The following is a 25,580-nucleotide window of genomic DNA, read 5'->3' as shown; positions in this document are numbered from 1 at the left end:
ACACATGGAAAGATATGTGTTATATTTTTGAAAGTACCAGTAACCGTTCCCCTCCTCAAAGAGAGAAGGAAAAAAAAGTCACTAGGAAAGTCAGTGGTAGGCCATCTGATCATAGCTCTTTGTGGGCATGCTCAATACTTAATTGTTATATACCACAGTGTTAGATACCATGGTAATATGTGCTTTAGTAGTCCTGAGACATGCAGATTGATATTATATATACACACACACAAGGACTGTCAATTAATCACAGTTAACTCATGCAATTAACTCAAAAAAATTAACTGTGATTAAAAAAATTAATCGCTGTTAATCGCACTGTTAAACAATAAAATACCAACTGAAATTTATTAAATATTTTTGGATGTTTTTCTACATTTTTAAATATAATGATTTCTATTACAACACAGAACACAAAGTATACAGTGCTCACTTTATATTATTTTTATTACAAATATTTGCACTGTAAAAATGACAAACAAAAGAAATAGTATTTTTCAGTTCATTTCATACAAGTACTGTAGTGCAATCTCTATCCTGAAAGTGTAACTTAAAATGTAGATTTTTGTTACATAATTGCACTCAAAAACAAAACAAAGTCCACTCAGTCCTACTTCTTGTTCAGCCAATTGCAAAGACAAACAAATTTCTTTACATTTGTGGGAGATATTGCTGCCTGCTTCTTATTTACAATGTCACCTGAAAGTGAGAACAGGTGTTCGCATGGCACTTTTGTAGCAGGCGTTGCAAGGTATTACGTGCCAGAAATGGTAAACTTTCATATGCCCCTTCAGGCTTCAGCCACCATTCTTGAGGACATAGTTCCATGTTGATGATGCTCATTAAAAAAATAATGCATTAATTAAATTTGTGACTGAACTTCTTGGGGGAGAATTGTATGTCCCCTGCTCTGTTTTACTCACATTCTGCCATATATTTAATGTTATAGCTGCGTCGGATGATGACCCAGCACATGTTGTTTGATTTACGAACACTGTCACTGCAGATTTGAGAAAATGCAAAGAAGGTACCAATGTGAGATTTCTAAAAATAGCTACAGCACTCGACTTAAGGTTTAAGAATCTGAAGTGCCTTCCAAAATCTGAGAGGGACGAGGTGTGGAGCATGCTTTCAGAAGTCTTAAAAGAGCAACATTCCGATGTGGAAACTACAGAACCCAAACCACTAAAAAAGAAAATCAACCTTCTGCTGGTGGCATCTGACTCAGATGATGAAAATGAACATGTGTCAGTCTGCACTGCTTTGGATCGTTATCAAGCAAAACCTGTCATCAGCATGGACGCACGTCCCCTGGAATGGTGATTGAAGCATGAAGGGATGTATGACTCTTTTGCATCTGGCACGTAAATATTTTGCAATGCCGGTTACAAAGAGACATGAGAACGCCTGTTCTCACTTTCAGGTGACATTGTAAATAGGAAGCGGGCAGCATTATCTTCTACAAATGTAAACAAACTTGTTTGTCTGAGCAATTGGCTGAAGTAGGACTGAGTAGACTTGTAGTCTCTAAAGTTTTACATTTTATTTTTTGTACATAATTTGACATTTGTAAGTTCAACTTTCATGATAAAGAGATTGCATTACAGTACTTATATTAGGTGAACTGAAAATACTATTTCTTTTGTTCTTTATAGTGCAAAAATTTGTAATAAAAAATAAATATAAAGTGAGCACTGTACACTTTGTATTTCTGTGTTGTGACTGAAATCAATATATTTGAAAATGTAGAAAACATCCAAAATATTTAAATAAATGGTATTCTATTATTAACAGTGAAATTAATTGTGATTAATTTTGAATCATGTGACAGCCCATATATATATAAAATTAATCGTGATTAATTGCACTATTAAACAAATAATAGAATACCATTTATTTAAATATTTTTGGTTGTTTTCTACACACACACACACACATATATATACACCCACACCCACACACAAATTCTCCATTTATGATGGTCAAATATTATGGTGATGACACCTTATAAATACTTGTAATAAGCAAATTAAAAATTGTTGGCCAAAGTATTCCTTTATGCAGGCCTAAACCATGTACTCTGCTTGCCCATGAAAGAAATAATACTGCAGTACTACGAGCAATGTCAGATTCCTCCTCTGCCTCAGTCCTTAAAATGTGGCTAGTATCATTGACCTCACCACATGTTAAAGAAGGGAGAGTCAGAATGAAGGAAAAATCTAGGTCCTTTTTTTTTTACTTTAAGAATATAGAAAGCTGTCTCTTTGTGTTTGTAGAGCACCTAGCACAATGGGGCCCTAAGTCTGATCCCATGGCATTACCATAATATATTTATTACTACTACTAACTTGAGATAGTTTTCAGCACTTGTCTAAGTCTGCTCTTCTTCCTTCTTCCACAGAAATAAAGCTGGGGTGCTTTTAACATAGTTTTTCAGAAGACTGGCTGTTTTTAGATCACACAATAGCCATGGCAAGATCTACTGGTGTGTGTGTGTGAGTGTGAGTGTGAGAGAGAGAGAGAGAGCGAGTGCGCGCAAGCGCGCACCCGTGTGTGTAGGAGTTGTGACACACTCCTTCTCATAATACGCACATAGCCCGATTTTCAGTGGTGCTGAGCACTCAGAGGTCCCATGGGCATAAATGGGAATTGCAGGGACTCAGCAACTCTGAAAATCAGGCAAACAGTGAAAGGGAAGGGAAGGAAAAGGAAGGGGAGTGGTGGAGCCAGTGTCTCATCTCTCCTCCCTGTCCTTTGGCAGCACTACAGGCTGACAAAGGGTGGAGGAAGTTGAGATAGGTGGAGCAAGGCACCTCAGCAGAACAACATGACTGCGTTTAAATGGCTTTTTGCTCTCTCCACAAAGGACAGTCTCCTGCTCCCAACTCAAACTGCAACACAGTAGCTGGAGCAGGTTATCATGAGATCTGAAAGCAAAACTGGCCAGTCTTTTTCACTGTCCAAACGCCAAAGATAATTGCAAGAAGTAAATGAAGATTTTAAAACTCCTTTTGGTTTTAATTATCTACTATATAGGCTGTAATATAAGTAACCATGTTTGTTTTTAAACATGTACATTACTTTTAACTTGACAGTATCCCTTTAACCATTTTAAAAAAAGTTTGGTTATATTTTGCTTAACTTTTGGGTGGAGCTTCTTGATCCTGTGCCCAGTTACATACAGTACAAAATGTTAGACTAAATTATAGGTACATAGCATGCCAAGAAAAATCAACACAGTATACTTTGCCTAGGCTCCCTCAAAGAAAACATGTGCATTGTGCCATTATTAAGGTTTAGAATAGCTGGCTCTCCAAGTCATAACACTACTGTACTCTGGCACAAGGTGACTGAGTACCCTTAATAGCAAAGGCACCAGCTAGCTCATGGACTCTAAGTGCCATTATGTTCTCTGTATAACATGTGCAACTAACAGCATCTTTTTGGTACAAAGTAATGGAAGAGGTAGGGAAAGGAAAGCAGCACAGAAGGAAAGGTGGAAACAAACTGGATATCTCAAAATGACCCTCATTATTATTCAACACAGACTGCTCACAGAGTCCTGATGTTAAATTGCAAAGTGGGTGGAAGAGGAAACCCCTTGTCAGTAGCAGAGACAACATCTTGAGCACTGGCAGAGGCTGCTTATCAGCACTAGTAGCTACTTAGTGCTGAGCTCCTGTATTTATCTCTGCTATTCTATCTGGTTAGCCTTTTCTGGACAGTTAGAATCCCTTTATCACATGGAGTGGAACATCTAACACTGTTCTGTTACCAAGACATTGACTCTACCATAAAGACAAGATACTTCAGGGCAGGAAAAGACGACTTGGCCCAACCAAGTAGTCTTCTTTGATTTTATCGCCACACCTTCATTTATGTCAGCTTTCTTCAGTCATTTCAAGGAAATATTTATCGGTCTCAATCTGCTATGTATTAACTCCTTCCAGTAAATTTCTATGTCAATAAACAGTGTCCCGTGTCTTCAGAGTAAAATATTCACATTGTTCCTATAATTTTCTAATTTTTATACTATGTTCCCTGGGTTTTAAATCCTTCACAAGTGTGAACAGTATAAATCTCGTACCATAGAACTTGGCTTACTTCTCTTACACATTTTTGAAGAGATCATATGAATTACTCTGATGTCTGAATGTTGTCAGGAGAGTAAGACTGACCTCTAAGACTTTTCCACCCAAAACAATTTGAATTTAAAATGATCCTGGCTGCCAAAAGTTCCACTCCTTCCATGGCAATAATTTCCTACAGAAGAAACAGTGATCAAAACATTACATAGTACTTTTTGAAAGTATTACCACATGTGCAGTATGGTACTTCTTTGGATTTACATTCAGTCTCATTTACCTCTATCAATACATTTTGGTAAGCTTGTTTCCTTCTTTAAAAAATATTGCAGTCATCCTAGAAGTTGACGACACCATGGAATTTTCTATAACAAGTCCTGAATCCCTTTCCCTTGTTGATAATTTTCTTGTTCTTTAGAACCATTTGGAGATTGTGAATTAATTGTATGTCCTACCAGGTATTTATTTGGTATGGCAATCTGGAAAATACCCATGTTTCAGGTGCTAGTGTGTCTGTTTTAATTTGCTGCTGCTGGTCATACGTTGTTTTATTTTGTGTTTAATAGCCTAGGCACCCACAGAATCCAGATCCTTCTGGGCTGGAGGCACAATTTTTTATTATTTGCCGTATAGAATGTCCAAATTGTGGCAACACCAGGAAACTTTCTAGGCACATAATAAGAGACAGTCCCTGCTTACAGGGAAGAGTGTGAAGAGTTTACAGTCTAAATGGATAAGAGAAAGGGTGGAAGTGGAAACAGAAGCACAGAGAGGTGAAGTGACTTGCTTAAGGTCACATAGGTAGAGCCCTACCAAATTCACGGCCATGAAAAATGTGTCACGGACCTTGAAATCTGGTCTCTCCCTGTGAAATCTGGTCTTTTGGTGTGCTTTTACCCTACAGTATACAGATTTCACTGGGGGAGACCAGTGTTTCTCAAATTGGGGGTCCTGACCCAAAAGGGAGTTGCAGGGGGAGGGAAGGGGGGGTCACAAGGTTATTTTAGGGGGTTGCGGTATTGCCACCCTTACTTCTGCGCTCCTTCAGAGCTGGGCGGCCAGAGAGCAGTGGCTGTTGGCCGGGTGCCCAGCTCTGAAGGCAGCGCCTCACCAGCAGCAGCGCAGAAATAAGGGTAGCAATACCATACCAGGCCATCCTTACTTCTGTGCCGGTGGTGGCTCTGCCTTCAGAGCTGGGCTCCCAGCCAGCAGCCACCGCGCTCCAGCCGCCCAGCTCAGAAGGCAGCGCTGCCGCCAGCAGCCGCGCAGAAATAAGGGTAGCAGCACCGCACCCCCCCTCACAATAATCTTGTGACCCCCCAACTCCTTTTCGAGTCTGAAATTTCAGATTGAAATAGCTGAAATCATGAAATGTATGATCTTTACAATCCTATGACCGTGAAATTAACCAAAATGCACCGTGAATTTGGTAGGGCTCTACACATAGCCAGTCAGTGGCAGAGCCGGGAAAAGAACCCAGGCTCTGTTAGAGTATATTCCCTGTTTCCACATCCTTATAAATGGGTTGAAACTTTCCACTGTGGGGGACAGATTCTCTATTACATCCCCGTTACACAGTTGCAGAGGCAGAAAGGAGACACAGAGCTAGAAGATCTGGCCATCAGGAGTACCACTGGGATAGAGGGATACCTTGGGTGGTGAAGAGCTGCCAAAATGGTTCTATGCAATGCCTCTCTCAGGCTCTGGCACAGAAGGCAAGGCCATGGGAAGGGAGCATGGCTAGAGAGGTTCTGTGTTCTGGCTCTTCATGGCTTCTGGCATAGCCCCTGAGGGCCATAGGCAAATGAGTAAATTAGGGCAGCGGGGGGGGGCATACCATATCACATGGAAGTACCTACAGTCCAAGGTAGAGAATAGAGTATAAAGGGGAAAAGGTGAGTATTAGACAGAGTCTCAAAGCTGCTTAGGGGATTTGGGCCCCAATCAGTATGAGGACTCCAATTGACTTCAATGGGACTCTTCCCAGCACAGAGTTAAGCATGTCCTTTGCAGGATCAGAGCCTTGGACAACTAATTCCCATTAATTTTAATTAACTCCCATTAATTAGGGTGTCTCAGTCCCTTACCTGAAGAAGAGCTCTGGGTACTTCGAAAGCTGCTATCTCTCACCAACAGAAAATGGTCCAGTAAATGATATTACCTCACCCATCTCTTTAAATCCCTTAGGCAGCTTCGAAAATCTCAACCCTAATGTTTATAGAGTGCTTGGAAAATAGAGAGCTAAATATTATTCTCCTCCTCCTCCCTCCCCCTTTCCAGTTCAGTGCTGAAGTAATTACCCTCAATCAGGTGCCTCAATGGGCTTAGCAGAGGAGTGCAGGGACAGACAAACCAGGCTTTGATGCATGATAAGTGGTTCTGGTAGCACCTGTTATTATTATGGTTGCCTGACACTTCCCATTAAATTGTTTAAAAATTACTTATAATTTTGCCACGCGTTAACTGTCTACAGTGAAAATCTGTATGCCAGTTATCTGCCTCAGGCTGTTTTTGCCCCCTGGAAAATTTCAGATCAAACAGTCCAGCTCTTCCTGAGAATGAAGCTAGGGAAAAAATACATTGTTTTGTCACATTAAAGAATTCTTGGTAACTTTTTCTTTGACAAGATCTTATGCACCCATGGTTTGGAGACTTGAAATTTGGCAGGGGAGAAACTTGTGTGTCAGGGATATGCCCTGTTAGGTCTCTGAAAATCCACTCAAATTCGGCCAAGTTATACGTCTTTTGGGGGTAAAATCACAATGTGCACATGCTCAGTACAGAATTGCTAAACCTTAGCAGTTAAAAATCTTTGAGGATTCCATCTGTACTGGGCATGCTCCAGCCTAGAGCTGAGCAAGACTTTCCCTGCAATTGCAGCTCTGAGCTGCTGGGGGCTGGGCCAGGTCCAGGTCCAGCATCTGGAAAAAAAAAAGGCTTGTGCTCTCAGCATGGCGGAGGAAACTACATGAGTAGAATGCAAAGGGGACAAGAACTGGCCTGACAAAGAGCCCAGATGCAGGAGAAGAGCTGGGCCTGGCTGGGAAAGAAAATGGGAAGAGGAGCCACGGACGGGGGGAGATTAGGACAAGGAACCAGGGACAGGATGGAGAGGAGAGACTGAGCTCAGAGAAGGAGGCTGGAGAGGGAGACTGGGACTCGGAGCCAGTGCACAGAATGGGCAATGAATGCTTACTTAAAGTGCAACTATTCAATATTTTGTTTTCTCCTCATTGTTCAATATGTGACCACATGCCCCGGCTTCATTAACTATACACCTTCCAGGTTCTGTAACAAATGAACCAAGGTTCTACAGACAGCAGTCTATTTCCCTGTTCAACCCAGATTCACTCCCAGAGCAGGTCCATTCTGCACACTAGAAGAGGCATGGATCCTGTGGGGAAAAAATTGTATGTACTCATGTAATTAAAGACGATCATCATGCACACGCACAAGTTTACCAAATTAAGGTAGCCTGGCATTAATACTGGCATTTCCTAACTTCTGAGTGTTTAACTTTGCAACCTCAATAATATTTGCTTAACATAGTTTGTGTGTGTGTGTAATAATATATATCTAGGCAGTCGGTAGACTACGTACACAGAATTTCCTTGAAACCTAATTTATTTACAGTTATCATGGCATTATGCAGTAACATTGGTGTGTCAAGAGTTTCTCCTCCCACCCCCATCCACCCATAGAGGCAGGGTGGGGGAACAAGCCAATCCTTTAGTCATCAAAATCAGTGAAGCATTTGTTAACAACAGCTATGCATGTGTAGTAAATGGGTGGGTTTTTATTACTGCAGCAGTCTCATGACTAACTGACAGATGGCCTGCGTTCCTCATTGATAATACATATGAAAGGGATCAAGAAAAAAAGAAGCTATTTGTTTTGGGTTTAACACAAAATAATATACACCAGGCCGAGCCACATACAGTTTTCCTGGATTTATCCCAACTTTTCTTTTTTTTAAAAAAAAGCCACGATAAAGGTCTCTATTTCAAAGCCTGACTTGTTGATCCTTGCTTTAGTTGTACCTCCATTTTAAACCTAAATTGTACAGCCAGCACATGCACACAGAAATTATGGTGACCAGCTGTAGAGGAGTCACTGCTTTTTTGTTCTTTAACGTAGCTCCTTTAATTTAACTCGGCATTTCCCCCTTCATCTAGATTAAATGAAACTGATTTACTCTATCCTGCCTCTAGCACCTGATCACAAACCCCCAATATTCAAGCGTTCCACCCTTCAGTCAGATTAAGGATGTTTGAGATATCAGGGTTTGTAAGTCAATATCTTGGATCAGTCCACCAACACTCTGTCCAGCTAGGCTGAGTATCTCTGCCTCTTCCCACTTTTCTATGCTACCCATATTTAATTTACTGTTTTAGCAGGGCTGGGTACCCTTTGATCTTATAACCTGGCAAAAACAGTGCAGTCTGAGGTGAGCGTGGAAGAGGAGAGTCACTGGCAAAGGGCCAGCATCATTGTGAAGTCTCTGCTCCGAACAAAGGAACTGATTATTGTTGACCATCCATCCCCAAGGTGTTTTCCTGTAAATTTCCTCTGTTTAGAACTTTGCAGAAACTATAATGGAGGGAAAGAATCACCTCTTCACCTTCCTCACACACAAGGCCTGGGATTACAAAAATCCCTGTCTCCACAATTGATTGACAAAAAATTTCAAACATGGTAAAGCAAGAAGCTCTACCTCACTGCAAGTTGACTTCTCTATTGCTTTTTACTTGTCCAGTATACTTCATTGGCGTGTGTCATCCATGACCATTGCTGCCCATTTGCATCCGGAGCCTTTTCTACTCTAGGATTTTACAGGCTCATAATTCCCAATAGGAGCAGCTCCACCAGTGGCAGCTGTTGGGTTTAGACATTTTTACATTGGTACCAGCCGTAGAACTGCACCCATTGGGAATTACAGCTCCAAACATCCAAGTGCAGACAAGACCTGTAAGGGCTGAACTCTACGGTGACTGGAGAGAAAATGCCACTAAAGAAATGTATATGCAGGAACATGCAGTGAAGAGTGGGATGGGTGGGGGCTGGGAAGGAGCTGGAATGAATGGCGGCTCCATAATGAAAGGATAAATGAAAACCAAAGAAACTTTTCAAGAATAGTCTTTGTTCCCATCCACGCAGGGCTAAAGGCTAGCCCCATCTTCAGATGTTTGTGGAAAAGGGCTATACACACAATCATGTGCACGCACACACAAATATCATTTCTATTATTCTTTAACAACCCTTTTTTTTGTAGGTCAGCATTTTAGAGTATTTATCTTGCTTGGGGCATTTTCACTTTGGAGACACAATGTATTTATTCACTCCTTTTGCAGTACTGGACAAGGGGCAATATTTATTAGGTGTAGCTTCTGACAAAGCCTTCAGTATTGTTAATCACACCAGCTTCCTTGATATATTAAAGCTATTAGGATTTAATTGGGTTAAGATGCGGATGTTACTAAGTGAATTACCGCCTATCTGTTTAATGGAAATCAAGTGTTGCATTAAGTGGAGTCATTTGTTGAGAGCCAGAGAGAGAGAGAAACCAAAGCAAACCCAAGAGTAACAGATGGTCCAAGACTTTTTAATAGTAACTCCCTTACTGTCTCCTTAAATATATAAATAGCATTTTCCAAAAGGCATATATAACATCTCTCCTAGCCACCCCCTCTACATGAGAGTGGGGGAACTATGTTTGGAGGTCAGTTCCCAGATGGCTTAAAGGTTTCTGTATAACATAGTTTCAGTATGTTTATATTGGCTGGCTTGGATTGTTATGGGTTTTTATAAACTCTTCTCGGGTATTGAATGCTTTTTAAAATTAATGCCCTAGTCCACACTGATCAATACCATCAGGTGAGGCTGAAGTGGCTTTAAGAGGAAGGATGGGACTAAGTGATAGGAAGGATGGTTTGTAGTTAAAGCACTGGATTGGGATTCAGGTGATTCAAGGTAAATTCCTGGCTCTGCCAGTCTTCCTGTGTGACCTTGGGCAAGTCACTTGATCTCTCTGTACCTTAGTTTTCTCTCTGTAAAATTTCTGTCTTATATATTTAGACTGTAAGACTCTCTCCTGCTACGAATTCATACAGCACTAAGCACAGTGGGCCCTGACTGTGGGTGAGCCCTTTAGCCACTGTTGTATCACAAATAATGAACAACAACAAATTGCCTCTCCTCACATAGTTCCATCAAGCCCAGTAATAAAATCAGTTTACATAACAGACAGAAACTAATATCTTGGTGTGTAAAATAAAGGCGTTTGCAAAGCAATTCTGATTACGGGTGTGTCATATTTTTATAAATGAATAGAGGTCTTTGATTTGCACATACGACGATAAGCTGTGGTTGTGGCACAAGCTCTGTGAATGAGGCAGTGTGTTGTTATGCTGACTCAGGAGCAGCGATGGAAGCAGTTTATGATTCTCTCTTGCCCTCCCCTTCCCTAGGTGGAATCCACCATACAGCAGCCCTATTCCTGGCATTAAGGCGAAACCCATTCCCCACCTCTGCCTGAATGGGAGAGCAGTTGCACTACAGGGGTTGCATCCCCGTGTTTTCCTAATCACAATGTAGTTACTCTCCTGTGGCGGCTAACGCGGGGAGGAGAGGAGATATATTTCCCTTTTGCCTGTACATTGCATGCACCCAAAAAGACTCCAAACGAAAATGTTTCCTCTTGACTTTAATGCACGTTCCTCCCTGATACCAATTTCAAATTAATATAAGGATCAATTATTTTAATTCTAATGAGGTTGTTCTGCCAACAAACAAGGACACTGGGCCAAACTCAGTCCAGATGCATCTGCTTTCACTGCAGTTGCACCTTCTTACACCAGAGTTGAATTTAGCCCACTGTGTTAAAATATTTATTGATTTTTTTTATCTACAACAATTTAGTGCTACAAACAAATTAAACAAAGCTGGAAGAGGGTCTTATGGCCTCTTATCTAGCTTTGAGGGAAAAAGCCCTTCTTGTGATTTTTTTAATAGAACTTTTTTCTGTTTTCTTTTCTGTCGGGTATTTACTCCAGACAACTGCACTACATGCTCTGTATGCCAAGTCACTGTGCATTTCCACTCCACGTCAGATGTAAACGGCCTACACACTAGAATGGTGTGGGTTGAGTTTCAAGCCTTGCTTTCATCTTAAGTTTATCTTTGAAATGCTAGACAAAACAGGATTTGTGTGGTTTAACGGAAGATCAGTCATCTCGATTTGCAGACCTTGTATCCACTCACATCTCTACTCAAATATAAACACAAAAACAGATTCCCAGAATAGTAGCTAATTTGAAGACCGTTTATTGGATTATTTGTTTGATCAGCTGATAAATTCCTGATGGTTCCTCCTTCAAACCTTGCTGTTCATGAGTTACCAAACAGGGATTTTTTTTAAAAAAAATAAACACACACACAGCTTGTTATATAATTTTTTTCCTGAATTTCTACTTACTTAAAGTAAGTATACAGGTATTTGAATCACAAGTGACAGAACTTTAAGCCTGTATATAACAACTCATTCATTATTGCTAGTCCCAAACATTCAAAAATGATGAGTCAGGCCCCCCAAAATCACAGAGTTGGCTTAAAACCAGGATTTTTAAAAATACATTTTGTATTTTTTATTTACCTTCTGGTTTTTGAGGCTTCAGGATAGATTTGAATCATGTTTTCCATCTTTTCTCTGCAACCATGAGAGCTAGAAACTTGGATAAAAACCTGGCACCTCACTGAAATGACAAAACTCCCATTAACGTCAATGAGGTTAGGACTTCACCTTTGTTTTTTTTTATTTTAAAACATGAAAACCGAGGCTCTCACATAATCTCATGACTTTAAGAGCCAAGGCTTTAAGGAAAAACACCCAATATTGTGAGACTTGGCAACACTACTCACTTCTTTTGTGCCCCATCACTGTAGTACCTAGGCACACGATGTTTAATGAAGTATTAGTGAAAATAACATTTATTTAATAAAAATAAAATTCAATTATTCATCTTATTTATTTGTATTGCAGCAGGACCTACAAGCCTCACTCAGTTATTGGATGCTCATTGTGTAAGGCATGGAAAACAACTTATCACCTCAAAACTAAACATACCCAGTTTTTTTTAAACCTTTCCTCATAAAAAGCTTAGAAAATCTGAATTTACCATGTTTGTTGCTCTCCTCTGCATTCTCAAATTTATCCACATCTTTCTTAAAGTCCGAATTGGACACAGTACTCCAGCTGAGACCTCACCAATGCTGAGCAGAGCGGGGCAATTACCTCCCATGTCTTACATTACACATTCCTATTAATACATGCCAGAACAATATTAGCTTTTTTTGCATCACATTGTTGACTCATATTCAATTTATGATCCATTATAACCCCCACATCCTTTTCAGCAATATTACCTACTACCTAGCCAGTTATGTCCCATTTTGTAGTTGTGCGTTTGATTTTTCCTTCTAAAGTGTAATACTTTGCACTTGTCTTTATTGTCTTTGCACTTGTACTTTTCACTTGCACTTGTTGTCTTTGCACTTATTGTCTTTGCACTTGTCTTTGTTGATTTCAGACCAATTCTCCAATTTATCGAGGTAATTTTGAATTCTAATCCTGTCCTCCAAACTTGGTGTCATCTGCAAATTTCATGTGAAAGTGAGATGTGATTTTAGTCCGGTTTATAGAAAACAGGTATCTCATATCACATAATACAGCACCAAAACTGCTACCCTACTCTTGTACCCCAGTCTCCGGACAGAAGCCAAAGATTGAAGGGGTAGCAATTAATCTCTTATACAGCTATTTTTTTAAAAAAATTCATCCTCTGTGTGGTTGCAAAAGAATTGGATAGCGGATCAGTCAATACTTGCTAGTAGCTGTATTTGTATTATTGATTTGATAGGTCTTTCTAAATTAAGGTTCCAAACAGATCATTTTTAGTTAGATTTCTGGGCAGCTAGAATATAAATTGTCAGATTTATATCTGCCTTCTGCAGGATGCCGATATTTAATAGCTGCCAAAACTGGCTAGTACAAACATAGATCCAACCTGCAAAATGCTGAACATTTCCTTCTGTGCCTCTTTTTGCTGTCCAGGAAGCCATGGCACGTTAAAAAAAAATTAATTATTGCAGTATCACGCCAACTTTTCAGCATTAATAGTCAATTAAAAATAACTTCAACGTTTGCTCTACTGCTGCTGCATACCCGTGTGAAAGACAGCCATCGTCTGCCTGGCAGGTTCAAAGACTTGCCTTTCAAGGGTGTGCTGCTTTTTATGGTGCAGCAGGAAGTAGAGTAAACATTCCCAAAAGGAGTACAGGGTGGTGTGTTGCTGCACTTTTAAAAGGCACTATGAATGGTTGTGTGTTAAGGAAAGCAGACATCTCAAGGAAAACGGAAAGGTGAGCAACATGTGAAGGATTCTTTTCAGGTGTACAGCTGTCAACATTAACACCAGCATTTGCCAATAGCTTGAGGAGTATCTGAGATACCACAGTTTTCTCCGGTATTTAAAATGGGAAATTACTGCGTTAGGTGCATGGTACTGTACCTTTTGGGAAATGTGGTCTTTTTTAATGATGATCATTGTCAGAACATACTGGCTTAGAAAAATGACAGCTTAATTAATATTGCAGCTTCTCTCTCAGACAAGCACCCAACATGAAAAAAATTACTGCATATCACTTCCTCATATGCTAGCCCTACAAGCCTTATTATTTCCTATGCCTCTGCACTGCAGACTCTGAAGGCATGAATCATACCCACACAGGAGCATATGGGAATCAATATCAAATGCTGCCAACTTTTGTCTGTGAACTGGCATTACAAAGAATGGAGACAAAGGTATTAATGGCAAGAATCTTGTTCAGATGAATAAAGGAACATCTATGATTTCTTGCCACATATGTGTCTGATAAAAACAAAGAAGAAAGACACTCTTCTATACCCAGAGCATTAGTGGTATTAGCTTACCTAGTAACACTAAAAATAAAATAAACAGTGCAAGTTCTGCTCAGGTTGGTCTCATCACATACACTAAAGGAAGCCGTTTTCCTCTTCTGGACTTTTTTTTTCTTTTGCTATTTACACACATTGACTGGCCACTTTCAATGTCCAACATCAGTGTGCACAGCCAGAGGCTCTAATACTGAGAGAAAGACACATAGGCTCAGTGAAGTACTTTCATGGATAATTATCACAACACATACATTACTGAGTAAGCTGGGATCACACAATGCAGTGGAAAAATGAATTTCAATATTATATGACTATAAAAGGGTTCAGTGATTCAGCCTTCCTGATCAGGGAAGATTCAAATTTTGGATCATTGTGACTGTATTATGTGGTGATTAAAGGCCTGCTTCAAAGTCCACCAAGTCAAGGGAAAGACTCTGATTGACTTTAATGGACTTTGGCACAGGTCCTAAATCTTTTTGCACTGGATGTATACTTGGATTTTGTATTACTAGTGGCATGATTTATCATTTACCTTATGATACTATAAAACATCAACTTTAATAAATGCCCACTGGATGGGCTGCTTAGGGGAATTTGGTGCAAGCAGTTGGAATTGAATACAACTATATAGACATTTGAGCATAAGCCTATTAAGCATGGTATCAAAACAGAAACTATTAAATAATAAGAGAGTTTGGAAAAGAAACTATGTTATGGGCTGATTAGTGTGTTATGTAATGGGCGGGATATGTTTTAGTGGGGAAGCTTTCATCTTTGGAAAATAGGAGGGGACAGATGGGGGATGTTGACTCTGCTGATTACAGTTCAGTGTCTAATTTCTGTCCATTGATGCCAGAGAGGAATGAAACACTCTAAACATAAAAAAGGCAAACAAAAATATCCCCCACCTTTTGAATTAAGTATGATGGATGATCTGAACCTAAAGCAAGCTTTCGATGGGAAAACTAGAGTTTAGCAAAGAATGATAGTTCTAGGGGTTTCCTCAGCACTGGATTGTTTCACATAATGCTAAATGTTTGCAGTGACGAAGCACAGGAAAAAAAAGTTGTTCACTTTGAATTTATTTTAAGAGTGGGGAATGATGGAATATGTTCTTGGAATTATATTATTTAACATTTAAAATTGTATAGATGCCCTGTGTTTGGAAGTAAGAAAATGTCAGCATTTGGGCCTGATTCTTTGACATGCTGCATATTCACAACCTCCGACTGACTACAATGAAACTAACAGAAGGTGCTCAGCACCTCACAGGATTGGCTGCTCGATGTGCAAGAGATGCTCCATGCAGAAAACTTTTTCTTTCTTTTTTTTTTTTTTAAAGTGCTACTAATGTAAGTGCATAGTAGCAGCATGGGGTAATGATTATGTTGATAACACTATAGACTTCTATAGTGTGTTTTTTACAAGCATCCAAAAGTATCTTCCAAACATTCAATAATTAAACCTTGCAGCACCCCTGTGAGGTAGATATAGGATAACGTGTCATTTACCACTGAAAAGCAGCTACCACTGCTGTAACACCCAGAAGCTATTTATCAGTGCACAGCAAAATTATAAAACAGTTTAGGGCAGGAAATGAGGGGTAAATTGCATTAATTTCAAACACAGTGAAATTTGGTAGGAAGACTCTAATATACCAGAGTTCAAATTTACCCAGGACATGAGGTACACCTGTATTATTATGAAAGGGCACAGACATTCTATGATGATGTAAAGTGGCCAGGACTTCAATTTCACATCCTGTCCAAAGAGGCACTAAGAGGATTTTTTTTTAAAAAGCATGTGCTGTCTTAAATATGTAATCAAATCCTTGCAGATTACATATTTGATCAGTTAGATACCTCTCACAGTATGTAACTACAGAAATTTATATTCCTTATCCAGTCTAGCAGGCTTTTAAACAGTAACAGATGCAAAAACCCAAAGTTAAGTATGAAATCTGCATAACAGGGAACTATTTGATGAGGGGCCCAACAGCAAAATCCAGGTAAAGGAAAAATAGTAGCAGTCAGCAACTGGATCTTAGGTTCCATCCATATTAAGGCTCAAACTGAGTGAAGGAACCAGGCTTAAAGATAGAAACTGGCTTAGCTGGAACTAATACATCTAGTATGGATAATTTCTAAACTAGTGGTCAAACCACAGTAGAAACCAACTTTGCCAGAACAGCATTTAGACACATTTTATATATGATTTTCAGACTCAGTTTAAAGCCCAGTGCACGGAAGGCCGTTGAAGTGTCACTGCTCTTGTTGAATATAAGTAAATTCCATACTGAGCTAACGTATTGAGAGCAGGTCATGTATTTACAATAGATTCTTTATAGGGAATCTATACATTTAACAATCAAACACCTTTTTAGAGAACTAGGCATTATAAAATGAAGAAGAATGGGGGAATTGGTTCCAATTTGTACAGAAGTGCATAAGACCACCACCAAGGGGTCAAAATACTGCTACACATTTGTCCATTGGGTAGTAACATGCAGGAACAACTTCTCAAAGAGTTTTACCTTTAAGGAAGAGTTCTGTTTTCCATCATACCAATGGGCGACTGAATAAACCACTGTATGATTCTTTTTATTCAGAGAATTTATAAATATTTCAAGAATTATAAACTACTTCCCACAACAAATTTATTTTCAATTTGACTTGTGAATCTACATTTTCAAATTTACGTCTGCACACTTAGGGAGCATACTCACTTGCATGACTAGCATGCCCACTTTTGAATGTGTTGTGTGGTTCCCTACAACAAGGCTTCCACTTCTTTATAGAGTTCCCATTTAAGTCTTTACAACTTTATTTTTAGAAACAGATAACAGTGCCGGGTTATTCACAGTATTCTTTATAGTTATAAAAGGTGTTGTAAAGATTTTAACGGTGACCATGCTAACTACTCAACGGTATTGATGATTTCAGTGAAATCAGTTATTCATGTTTGCACAGATAAGTGTACACCCAGAAAACTGCTTTGAATTATAGTAGTGATTCTTAAGAAAGCAGAATCTAATTTTAATATAGCAATGATTACAGCAAAGATCTTATGTGGGAGAAGTCTACTTTAATTTCTCGTGAACATGGATTGTGATATTCTGCTCTTCACACTCAGACAGAACTTTTACTGACCTCAGTGGGAGTTTTGGCACAGAGGTAGAGCAGAATATCAGAATCCAGGACTGCTAAATTTTGCCCAAGCTGTACGATCCAGCTGATCTCCCAGGATAACATGTTTTGACATCAAAATATCTATGGGAAATTAAGTAATGGGTCCACCTGTAACCAAAAAAAAATAAAAAAAAATAAAAAAATGAAGATTAGGCATACCATACCTAAAATAATGATTAGAAAGTGGTTGGATATAGTTATATTAATTTTAGTATCAGCAATTATCATGACAGTCACAAGACAAAAATGTCACATTGTGGAGAGAAGAAAGGATCCGTGACAAATAAAGGTTTGATAGCAGCCTACAACTACCTGAAGGGGGGTTCCAAAGAGGATGGAGCTCGGCTGTTCTCAGTGGTGGCAGATGACAGAACAAGGAACAATGGTCTCAAGTTGCAAGTGGGGGAGGTCTAGGTTAGAGATTAGAAAACACTATTTCAGTAGGAGGGTGGTAAAGCACTGGAATGGGTTATGCAGGGAGGTGGTGGAATCTCCATCCTTAGAGGTTTTTAAGGCCTGGCTTGACAAAGCCTTGGCTGGGATAATTTAGTTGGTGTTGGTCCTGCTTTGAGCAGGGGACTGGACTAGATGACCTCATGAGGTCTCCTCTAACCCTAATCTTCTATGATTCTAAAGAATTCTGAGAGTTAAACCACTGGCATGTGGTGTGTTCTGCAGTTCGATCAACAGTGGCACATAAAACAGCTGTGCAGATCTGGAAAACTGCTTTTGATTTTGCATTTGGTAGCCAGCCAGCAGCAGCCAGATTTCATGGGTTGGATGTCAGGGGGGCTGGACCTTCACAGATGTTATAGGATGAAAAGAAAGGTCTGGGCACAGCAAATAAATTGATTTGTTCTTGCTACATTCCTGCTCAGCCACATCCTCTGAGGTGCATGTTAGAGGAACAGATGGGCAGGGTGTGGTTCTTGACTTAGCTTCATCTTTCAAAGAACAAGGCACACGATACTGACTCTTACACAGCACAGAACCATGGCAGAACTAAAATGTGTTCTGAATACATACTAGACAGTGAGTGTTGTAGCTCTTATTATAGGCCACTCAGGTAGTGACACCTATAGTTAAGGTTACTCGACGCTATTATAAGACTGTTTTTTCAGTTGCCTGTAACTTTGACAAATTTAAAGTGTTTGGGATGAATTTTTTACCTTTTCTTCTTTAATTTGGCCCCCGTGTGCACATGCATTATGCCACATATGATCACATACTATATTTTCCACAGGACCCTGCCTCATTCAGTACACAGGTATCTGGGTGATATTTTATACAGAAATATTAAGGGGCATTTATTTTCCCCTTCAAGATCTAATGAGAGGTGCCAAATTCCACCACAGGAAGAAAAAATGTTCCTCTTTCAGTGGAAACAAAGGTGTGTTTCATGTGAAAATTAAAAGGTAGTTTTTGCTGGCAGAAACCACCCTCCTCCCCCAAACTGTTCCTAATTTCTAGAAAATAGTGTATTGGGGGGGTGGGGGGCAAATGCATGAAAATTCAGAAATTTTCTGAGAGGGCAGAATTTTTCTATAACACACCATGATTGCTGGGAAAAATAGTGACATTTAAGTCTGGATAAAAACCATTTATTAATAAAACAGAAAATTTTCTCTTTCACATACCATTGTTTGTGAAGTGGCCTCTGCTAGCCATGATACATGGAGCTCTAGAACAGATTTGCTTCTCTCACTATTACAAACAAGTGTAAATGCTTTGCCAACAGTGATGGAAAGGCCTAGAAAGATCCAATAATAAAGGAAGTGGTTCACGAGGTGAGGAGAAGCTTTGAAAAAAGCAAGCTACCTGGAGTGAAATCCTGGTCCTGCTGAAGTCTATGGGAATTTTGCCATTGATTTCAATGGGGCAATGATTTCACCCCAATCCTTTGGCTATTGTTATGCCGTGTGCAAGTAGTAACTTTGAATAACTGTTCTGCTGGCAGACTGATAAATGGATGCATCTGAAATGCCTTGGTCCCTTCCTGCTGGTGCAAAGGAGCTGGAAACTAGCCACTGAGAATTTGCTTGGCATGGAGAATCCTCATTTGGGGTAGAGCCAACTTATATGCCACTCCCTGTTTGTGGCCAGACTAGGAGTGTGTGAGCAAGCTATATTGGAGGGGATATATGCCCAGTTTATATGCCCAGCTGGAGGACAGCCTATAGGACCATTGGAACAACCTGAGAATCAGAGAACCGTAACAAGCTTCGCGACAGCCCTACACCAGCCATTGCCTCCACTGTGCTCGGGTGCAGCAGAGCATCTGGGTCTGAATCTCTTTATAAAAGCATTTTAGTTACCTATGAAACCAGATGTATTAGATGGAGTATTTATCCGCCCTACGTAGGAAGTATCACATTTCCCGTCATACTGTTTAAATATGAATATATAGTACAATAGTAAATGAAACAATGAATTCACACTACTGGGGCTCTTTTGGGTAATGTTGATCGCCAGTTTGGCTCCTGAACTTCTGAGGTCTGAGTATCACTGTTTAAATAATTAATTACTATTTGTCCATCCTTACAAATCAGTACACCTTGAATTTATGACTGTTATATCAAGTCATAGAAGTATAAAAATACTGCCTATTTAATTTTGGCATATCTGGGTTAAATTTTAGCCTTGTTTTTAAGTATCAGATGCTAGTTTCTTTGTAGTTTATTAGGTCATCTGTGGTTTCAGAGATGCACGTTATCTAATCAATACAGCTAGTCCTATGTACAAAAACTTTATCTGAAAGTAGCTGTGAGACAAAAAAAATAAGGAAATTTCATTTGGACAGTACAAATATTCTGTTGAATACAGCAGTATCTATGTCAATACCTTGACTATGGTGAAATCAATTTTTTAACTGCAGCTGCAGAAGGTCTAAAGTTACTTTGTTACTCTAGTCTTTGAGATTGTCTTCTGCCTTTCTCTTAAGCAAATGCTAAATAACATGCTGAAGACAGATTTCAAAACAAAATGGAATCCTTACAGAATACTGACTAAAAAAATAAAGATCCAGGGTAAAATTTTCTAAAGCATCTAAGGAGCCTACGTCACTTTTGAAAATGGGACAAAGGTTCCGAAGTCCTACTGACTTTCAGTGAAACAGAACAAAGGCACAAGTGGTAACTTTAATTTTCAACAAGAGTTAGGCACCTGCCATTTGTGCCTTTGATAATCTCCCCTTATGTGCTTAAGTCACTTTTGAAAATGGCAATTAGTCTTCTACGTCATTTAGGTGCTTTTGAAAATTTTATTCTAAGTGTAACATGAGACAAATATATTTCGGTTTTTATTGGTTAATAACAGTGCAAGTTAGTAACTTAATTAGTTAATTACAAAGTAAAACCATCCAGATTGGTTAACTTAGATTGGTTAATAATTAAATCACACAGTATTTTAATATCATGCGCTGCAAAGAGCTGCCGGGGACATTTTTAAGAGTCACTTGTGGCTTGCGAGCCTCAGTCTGAGTATCACTGATTTAGAAAGTGGATTTCTGTTCCCTGAACCAGCTACAACTCAAAATCTTTTTATTGTACATTTCCAAACACCACCACACAGAATCTACTTTATCTTTTGGTCAAAAGCTAGTTGCCAAGGTGAGAAATGTTCAACGTTTGTCATGTTCAACATTTTTAATCCACCTCAAGGATACAACATAAGTAGCATGCCAGCTTTTTGAGAAATGAGCTCCATTTGCATGTATAATTTCCAAGTACAGATCCTTGAATAAGCACTGCACAGCACATAAATGTGCAAAACCTGTTTGGGTGCCTATGCAACCTTACACTCCCTTATCATTGCTTAGTACACACCTTGTCATGCATCGTCTCCGAATCCGACCCCTAACTCTTCAATCCACATATTTTCTTTAAAACACCATATACTAACACTATGCAGAAGTAAATCTCTGAGCACGATCATTTACATTTATGTCGTGCATGATGGAGAACCATGTGAGAAACAAACAAGTCATTGGTGAATCTCCACAGATTAGGTGTTGCCTAAGCAACCCGAAAGTTTGGATGCCTTGACCAAACCACTTTGGTCTGCAAAAGTGGACTGGAAATTAAAGCAAAACCAAGTTCTCTCATGAGATAATTAGTCTATCTTGTTTCCAATTGTGCTAGAAGTACCGTGAGAGCTTCTTTGCTCAAGATACTTCACAAATTGTACTTCTAGTCTTAACCAAACCAGAAAACTGAACAAGTGAGTGAAAATGATCATAAAATTAAAAGAACCCTTGCAAAACCTCAAACAGATTTATTATGAGAGACGGGTGAAGGCTCCAATCAGTGATTCTCTTAACTCTGTGTCTATCCTTAAAACAAACATAGGCAATTCTATATTTCTGAATTTGACATAAATCTCTATCTTTCTGTCTAGCTCATCAAGCGCAGCTAGCATTGAAATAAAGGGCTGCAGCAAAGCACTTAACTGTTAATTTGTGATTATAGAACAGCTTTTTCTCCCCTGGCTTCACATCTCTTGAAAGGAAAAACTCCATTTGTCATAAAGAATGAAAACCAGGACAGAACAACATTTGCTCCCACTCTCTCTAAGGAATAGTAGGTGGAGTTATATAAACAACAGAGCAATGATCAAAGAGAAATCTTGGGACTGTAATATACCAGAGTATTAAAGGAACAGAGCCTTTTATCTATCATGAAGGAAGGAAGGAAGTAGAGCATTGAGATGTGTAATACATACCATTAAAAATCAAAAACCAAGTGAGTAACAAAAGAGACTGAGATCAATTAAAAAGCCTGATTTCTTCATCTGTGCTGTTAAAACAATCATGAAGAAAATGCAACTTTCAGTGTTAAAATTATTTTCCATCACTTGGAAAAGCCAGCATGTTACTCCAATTTAAGCCATACGTTTTTCCTGAATACTATGAAACACAGCACTGTTCAGTAATGGACCATCTCCATCCACTACCACTACTAACTCAGGCCTACCTTGTCTTCCACTCTGTTCAGCCTTGCACCAATCGTGTTAGTCCCTCGGTCTTTGCTTTTTTCTGTGGAGCAAGGCATATTTTTCAAATGAATACACAGTGTTATAACAATATAGCATTAAGCCACAACACAAGGTGTCTAACTAGCTCACCAGTGCAGACTAATTGAGCACCTTTGCTAGAATGATAGTTTTATTTCATAAAAGTAGCTTTTGTTTCTTTTATAGCATTAGTCCAAGCCAAGGTTTTTAATAGCTGTTTAGTCTAGAGCGCTTTCAACCTTAATTTTATGCTTTTAACCAAGAGAATTAAACTGTTCCTAATTTAGTGTATGTTTCTAATTACAGTTGAAAAAACAACCTGGCACAATGTAAAGCTCTACAGCCATGTTGATAATGTTCATGGAGGATGTTTTATCTGCATTTTTTCTAGACATTTAAAACTGGAAATGACATTAACAAATAGCTCTCAGCAGCCAAGCAGATGATATCTATGTATGTGAACCACATCTCAAAACAAAGAAATACTATTAATACTTTGCACTTCTATTATGATTTCCAGTCAAAGCTCTATATGACGATGGTCGATTTTAGCTTCATAACACCCCTCTGAAAATAATCTCCAATTTAAGGCTGAAGTAATTGAGGCAGACAGAGATTAAAAACCAACATTTTCAAAAACTGGATGCCTAATATTAGGTGCCTAAATAAAAATCACCAAGTTTTCAGAGGTGCTAGTGGCTAAATATGAATTCAGGTGCCTAACTTCAGGCTGGAACTGGCTGGCAATTTCTGAAACTTTGACAAGTAATGAAAAGTATTTTTCATCGATATTTTCACAAAAATATGTTCTAATCAGCTTTATTCCAGGCATCTCTCTCACATTTTGAGGTTTAATTGTAGCCTGTTATTTAGTGTAGTATAATGATTAAAGCAGGGGGCGAGGAGTCAGGGCTCCTGATTTATGGTGCTGCCTTGGGCAAGTCCACTAAACCTTTCTATGGTTCAGCTCCCACATGTGTAAAATAAAGAAAAATATATCACACATCACCATAGTACCTGAGCACCTTACACATTCTTGTGGTTCTTAGTCATATATTTATGCAGCAGACATTTTTTAATTCAAGCATGTCACTGATAGTCTACATATAATTACAGGAATTAAAATGTATTATCTTACCTGAGACAGAAATAAAAAGAGATGGCTTCCCTATAGATTGGTCCAACCTGTAAACAGAAAAAAAATATATTTTTCGTAGCAGAAGATAACTCTTCCTCAGATTTAAACAGAATATTCACTTTCTTTGGTTGAAAAACCTCTTCTCCAAATAATAGGTTGCAATATTCAAGTAATTCTGTTTTGCAGTACAAATGAACAACTTCATTTGATCCAAAGTTGGCCTTGGAAGTTAGGAAAATATCAGCCCTCTATGAGTGTCTTAGTGCTTTAGTTATTTTATAGATTCTAGCAATGACCACTGCTTTTCATGATGATCAGTACTGTCTCATAGTTTCCTGATGCTTGTTTTGTTGTATCCATCTGTAGTATCTTTTCTTAGATTATAAGATCCTTGGGGCAGGCACTGTCTTTTTATTCTGTGTTTGTATAGTGCCTAGCACAGTGGGGATACTGGTCTATAATTGGGCTCTGTAGCCACTACAGCAATACAAATAACTAGGTTCTGATCAATGGTTCTTAATGATTTAAGGTTTTTTTTTAATTCTCAAAATAGAAACCTTTACTGTGAATTATGTCAAACAATATTTCTCTAATTTTGCAGTCCGACTTGCCATTTACAATCCTTTAAATTGTTTCATCCCCACCCGACTGCCCTGCTTATTAGAATCCTCTTCACAGACATTTACCATTTAGGATAGTGAACTTTATGCCATACCTTCTTTGCAACTCTTTGATTCGTACCATCAAGTTGAGATGACCCTGAGAATACTGTTCAATAACATCTCGTACATCATAAGGTTTTCTGGCTTGCTGCAAAATAAAACCAAAAAATGAAGAGCCTGACAAATACCACAGCAAAGACATGCCAGTGATTTGCCTCAATAACAGATTTTTCAGACAACTCACACAGATGATTTTCTACCCTATTACATGCATGAGAGAATATTGAGATTTTCCAGGGTTTTTTTTTTTTTTTTTTTTTACCATGCCCAGGACCTTACACATTTATTGAAATGTGTTCATGAAAGTCTCTGTTTCTCTCTCGTGCCTTCCCTCTCCATACTGTAGGGATATGTACTTTTGGACAGGTTATTGAGGAATTGAGAGGTCAAAGAAGAGAGTTTGCATTTTGCTCTGAGGTTTGTGGTTATCTTGGGCTCTTCTGGAAGTTAGCTTCATGGTCACAGGCCAGTTGCCATAAACTCTCTCTCTCTCTCGCGCACACACAGATTTCACTCTTCTGAGCCAGTAACCAGAAGACCAGCAATTTCACGTCAGCCCATGCTAAAAGTACGGAGCCACTGGTGTCACTGAGGCCAGTCCCTTGACATGTGACAAGTAACCTTAACATCAGCCCAGTGTGTTAATGTTGCTGTACTAGTGACCTTACGGAGCGCTGTGCCTTGACATCAGCCCAGCAAGCAACATGTGTCGAACTAGAGACCTCCCTGAAATCTGGGCCTTCGCATCAACCCAGTATTCTAGATTAGCTGTTACATAAAAGCTCCTTTAGGCCTGTAAGCAGACAAACACAGAAAACAAGATGTGCTGTGCAAGCAATTTTGACACAAGTCCAGTAATATATATTCACAGATTCCAAAACCAGATGGGACCACTGTGATCATCTTGCCTCTTCTCTGAACCCTCTCAAATTTATCAACAATCTTCTTGAATTGTTGACACCAAAATGGATACAGTATTTCAGCACCCATCACACCAGTTCCAAATACAGAGGTGAAATAACCTCTCTACCCCTACTCAAGATTCCCCTGTTTATACAGCCAAGAATTGCACTAGCCCTTTTGGCCACAACGTCGCACTGGGAGCTCGTGTTCAGCTGATTATCCACCACAATCCCTAAATCTTTTTCAGAGTCACTGCTTCCCAGGATAGAGTCCTCCAGTGTGTAAGTATGGCTGACATTCTTTGTTCCTAGATGTACACATTTATATTTAGCTGTCTTAAAACACATCGTTTGCTTGTGACTTGTTTACCAAGTGATCAAGATCGCTCTGTATCAGTGAAGTGCCCTGTTCATTATTTACCACTCCCCCAATTTGTGTGTCATCTGCAAACTTTATCAGTGATGATTTTATGTTTTCTTCCAGGTCATTGGCAAAAATGTTAAACGGGGTAGGCCCAAGAACCAATCTATGCAGGACCTTAATAGAAACATACCCACTTAA

The 25,580-nt window shown here is 39.1% G+C and overlaps 1 protein-coding gene across 3 annotated transcripts in view; it reads right to left on the bottom strand.

Moving 5' to 3' along the window:
• The window catches only part of KCNQ1 (potassium voltage-gated channel subfamily Q member 1), a 539,828-nt gene that overhangs the window by 124,794 nt on the left and 389,454 nt on the right, over positions 1-25,580 (bottom strand). For all 3 annotated transcript variants that reach the window (XM_073347264.1, XM_073347265.1, XM_073347266.1), the window contains 3 exons: positions 24,110-24,204; positions 23,395-23,441; positions 22,217-22,278 (listed from right to left, as the gene is read on the bottom strand). In XM_073347264.1, the coding sequence (XP_073203365.1) occupies positions 22,217-22,278; positions 23,395-23,441; positions 24,110-24,204 (204 nt within the window). The remainder of the gene's footprint in view (positions 1-22,216; positions 22,279-23,394; positions 23,442-24,109; positions 24,205-25,580) is intronic.

This window comes from Lepidochelys kempii, chromosome 6 (assembly GCF_965140265.1).
Source record: "Lepidochelys kempii isolate rLepKem1 chromosome 6, rLepKem1.hap2, whole genome shotgun sequence".
Classification (NCBI taxonomy): domain Eukaryota; kingdom Metazoa; phylum Chordata; order Testudines; family Cheloniidae; genus Lepidochelys; species Lepidochelys kempii.
This window is presented reverse-complemented; position numbering and strand designations above follow the sequence as displayed.